Below are 3,901 nucleotides of genomic sequence, written 5' to 3' on the forward strand. Positions count from 1 at the left end.
TCAGGGCAGACTTATGGATGCGGTAATTGTTATCCTCACAGGGGTGTACCTGTGTGCGCATGTTTGGTGTGGAAGTGGCGGTAGGGAAGCTGATGGGTGCTTAAAGAACAAAGATGAGAGCCTGAGACCAAGGGCGGAACAGGGTACTCAGAAGAGCCGGGAGGAACAAGTCTGCCAAAATGAAAAATAGATAACCTGTGGAACGCGTAAAAGGTACTCCCCTCTGTTGGTAGCAGGGAATCTCTATTGACATGAAATTTGAAATCACTGATTAGCAAAACAGTGTTGATTTTCCACCAAGTTATGGGTTAGGTTGGGTGGGTCATACTGGTGAAGCTGAGCTCACCGGACCCCCACGCTCACAAGGAAGGTGCGCCCCACCTCCGCCTGCAGCGCCCCGGCCCGCCGGGTGGCAGAGAGGACCTGGGGCACTCCTCCCGCCTCGCGGTTCTGGGTGGACTTGACGCCCGGGCCTCTCATGCATAGGAACTCCATTTCGTTCCATTCATCTGCCCGGCTGAGCCTCCTTCCAGATGCCGGGTCTTGTCCTCCTCAGGGCCTCCAGGGTCGTAGGGGCGGACCTGGGAGCCTGGTTCCTGGGCGCGGCACGCCCTGGGCCTCAGGAGTCCACGTCCCCCAAGCTTTTCTTCCTCACCTGTGCTCCCTGCACGCCCGACTCTGTGTTTTTATTTCATGATACGGGAGACAGAGTAATTCAGAGGACATCCTGAGACAGAGCCTTCGAAATACTTAAAAAATGCTGGAGGCACAATTCATGGAAAGCAGAATTTGGTCAGGCTTTGACCCCGGGAGAGGAGAGGAACGGCGTGTGCCACCTGATCCTTGGGCCACGACCACCCGCAGGGGCAGCACGAGTCAAGGACCAAGGACGGCCCAACTGCACTGTAAACCAACATGGACTCACAGCAGGAGAATAAAAGGATAAAGCTTTGTAAATAGGAGGTCAAGAGGTTTGTGACTGGAATGAGCTCCTTTTATTTTAAATTCCGTGCCAAGTGGTAAGGGGTAGAGTTTATTCGCTTCAAATCTCACATTCAACATCGGGGCAGGAGCTCATGCAAAGCTGAAAGGGACAGTCTTCTCCCTTTCTGAGGAATGTACCCAACAGTCAACTTATCAGACCTGAATTTGGAATAAATGCCACCTGGAAATATCTCCTTCCCATTAATTTTCACGTAAAAGCAGACAGTTAAGTGGTTTGGATATTATTTTGAGATATTAATTTGTTATTAATGGCAAACATTTTAGGGTATGGTTAGTTTCATTTTCTTGGGTGTCAAGTACATGGTGTTTCCTGAAAATCATAAAATATCTTCCTCCTGTTCCTAGCAAGAGTGATGTATCCCATTGTCTTGTTTGTGCGCTACTTAGCTGTGTTATGGTAAATGACAACAGGGAATTATCTATCCCTTTGAATGTTTCAAATGGGACTTTTAATTAAGCATATTAGCCTGATGTATCATCATTCGAGCAGCAACTAAAATAAGATTATAAGCATTTTCAACTTTTGAATGCCCGCAGAACATGAAAAGCACTTTATGAGGCCTGCGTTAATGCATATTTCATGATAATGTAATTCTATATTAGATATTCCACTTATGTATACAGCCCAAAGAGTTTCTGCTCTGTAGTGATTCTGATTTAAATGAGTAAACCACAAGCAATCACAAAAATTTAACTCCGCATCTCAGAATTGTTGTGCTTATAAAAGAATTGGAGGGAGAGGGCAGAATTTCACCTTTAGTTAGGCGCGAGTACAGCACTTATGTTTCAGGTGGGATGGGGTGAGAAAGGATGGATGCAACATTTCTTCTTCACAACACTAACTGATTAGGGATAATCCTGATCATACCCTGAGCATTTCCCCTTTGCTCCACACGGAAACAGCCGAGGCCAGGTCTGCTGCACTGAGCACACAGCAAGGCTGGGTTGCACACGGCGGGGTGGTGAGGGGCCGGTGGGCTGGTGATCGCATGGGCGAGAGGAGCATGTGCCACATCCATGCATAAAGAGACCCTGAGACGTAGACGCATGGCACTCTGTAGGGCTGCCATTAAGTATCCTGCACAATATTACTAATAGACCTTTTACAATTTTTATAGCTTCCCGAGTTAATTTTGAGTCAGTGCTAGCATTCGATTATTTCCTGTTGAATAAGGAACAAAACAGGCCTAAAGACTGAAAGGAAAACTGCTGTGGGGAGTGATCTCTCCACATGATGGACGTTTTCTGGCAGATTGTGATTTGTGGCTCAGAATGAGCCAGATCACTGTGCCATATGGAAGGCAGCAGAGCCTGCGGATGCGGACTCAGTCACTCAGCAGACGTCTGCATTCCTACTACGCATCAGATACTAACTGGCCATTGGGAAACAAAGATGAGTGAGCAATGATATCTGCTGCCATGGAATTCATTCACTCGTTTATTAATTCATTCATCCATCAACAATTTATGGAGCATTAATGATGTGCATTGTATATTAGGGGACTGGAATATGTAAACATAGTGCAAATTACCATATGGTATTATGACAAAGTTGGTTATAAAAAAGGGAAAAAAATGCTTCACAAGCATAGAGGTGCAGAGAGAGAGACTAATTATACCTGGTATAGTCATAGGAATTCCCTCAGCCTGAATCTAGAAGATGGGTTAAGGAATTAAGAGTGGGGGTGTGGGGTGGGAAGGAGGGCAAGGCCATTCCTGGCAAAGAAATAGCATTAGCAAATCCCAAGGATTCATGCTTGGGAGGAAAAATAAGAAAATAAAAAATTAATTGTGGATATAGCTTGTGGCTTCACAGGCAGGAAATGCAGCTAGAAATAACCTGTGCAAGATCTTCTGTGTCATGTTAGAGCTTTAGCTTTATTTCATTTACCAGGAATAGAACATCCCAGAGCTCTCCCCTTTCTATCCTCATGGCAGACGTCCCCTGTCTGCCATGAATGGTGTTCTTTCCTGCTGAGCCCAGGCCAACTGTGGAATTCCTCTCTACACAGGGCTTTAGGAAGTCACCACCAACTTACTGGAATTGGTATTTAGGAGAAGTAGATTTACAATCTTTGCTACAGGAAAGGAAGCTAACTAAGGTTTTTAAATATAGGATTGACAAGGTCAGATTTGATTGTTGGGAAGACTATTTCACTAATGCACTAGAGAATGGGTTGGAGTGGGGAGAATCTTGAATCAGGAAAACTAATAGTAAACTGTTTGACAGTTGAAGCCATTTGAGTTCAATCTGGGTGCACACTGAAATACTTGGGTGCTTATTAAAACGCTCTTATATCTATGTAGGCCCCAGCCCAGTGAGCCCAAGATTCACATAGGCCCAGGCGTTGAGCTCCACTTGTTTGGGTGTCAGTTAATGAGAACATTTATTAACAGAAGAGGTTTTATCCTCCTTCGAGGAGAAGAGAGAGGATGACTTGGGGAAGATGGGAAAGGATTTGCCACTATTTGGCCTTCACTCCACACACTAATAGTGACTGCTTTCTTGGCTGCCTGCTATGCGTCTGTTGATTTACAGGCACATTGTTTCATTTAATCCCCCACCTTCTGATATGTATTTATTATCCTCAATTTACGGCTGAGGTAGCCGAGCCTCAGAGTCCTTAAGTAACTTGCTTAATCCTAGGGCAATCTGATGCCAAAAGTTATATTTTTTTCACTCCTCCATGTTACTTTTAGATCTTTTATTTAAATCACATATAAAACACAGGAAATATATTAAAAGAAACAGGGCAGCTGGGGAGTGTGTTGGCTATGATCAAGTTCACTTTCAGGAATTAAAACCTTTTGCTGTGAAAAGGCTGGGCTGGCCCTTTGGCCCAGGAAGTGGGTGATTTTACCCTATTGTAGTCTTTTCGGGAAGACTGATGAGAAC

General features: G+C 44.9%; 1 protein-coding gene across 1 annotated transcript in view; it reads right to left on the reverse strand.

Annotated features, from left to right (window-relative positions):
- Nucleotides 1–3,901, reverse strand: part of SLC9A9 (solute carrier family 9 member A9) — a 613,140-nt gene that overhangs the window by 85,622 nt on the left and 523,617 nt on the right. Inside the window, exon 15 of the mRNA XM_019656952.1 lies at nucleotides 2,897–2,928. Within this exon, the coding sequence (XP_019512497.1) occupies nucleotides 2,897–2,928 (32 nt within the window). The remainder of the gene's footprint in view (nucleotides 1–2,896; nucleotides 2,929–3,901) is intronic.

The sequence above is a fragment of the Hipposideros armiger genome, unplaced genomic scaffold, assembly GCF_001890085.2.
Source record: "Hipposideros armiger isolate ML-2016 unplaced genomic scaffold, ASM189008v1 scaffold_270, whole genome shotgun sequence".
In the NCBI taxonomy this organism is placed as follows: Eukaryota; Metazoa; Chordata; class Mammalia; order Chiroptera; family Hipposideridae; genus Hipposideros; species Hipposideros armiger.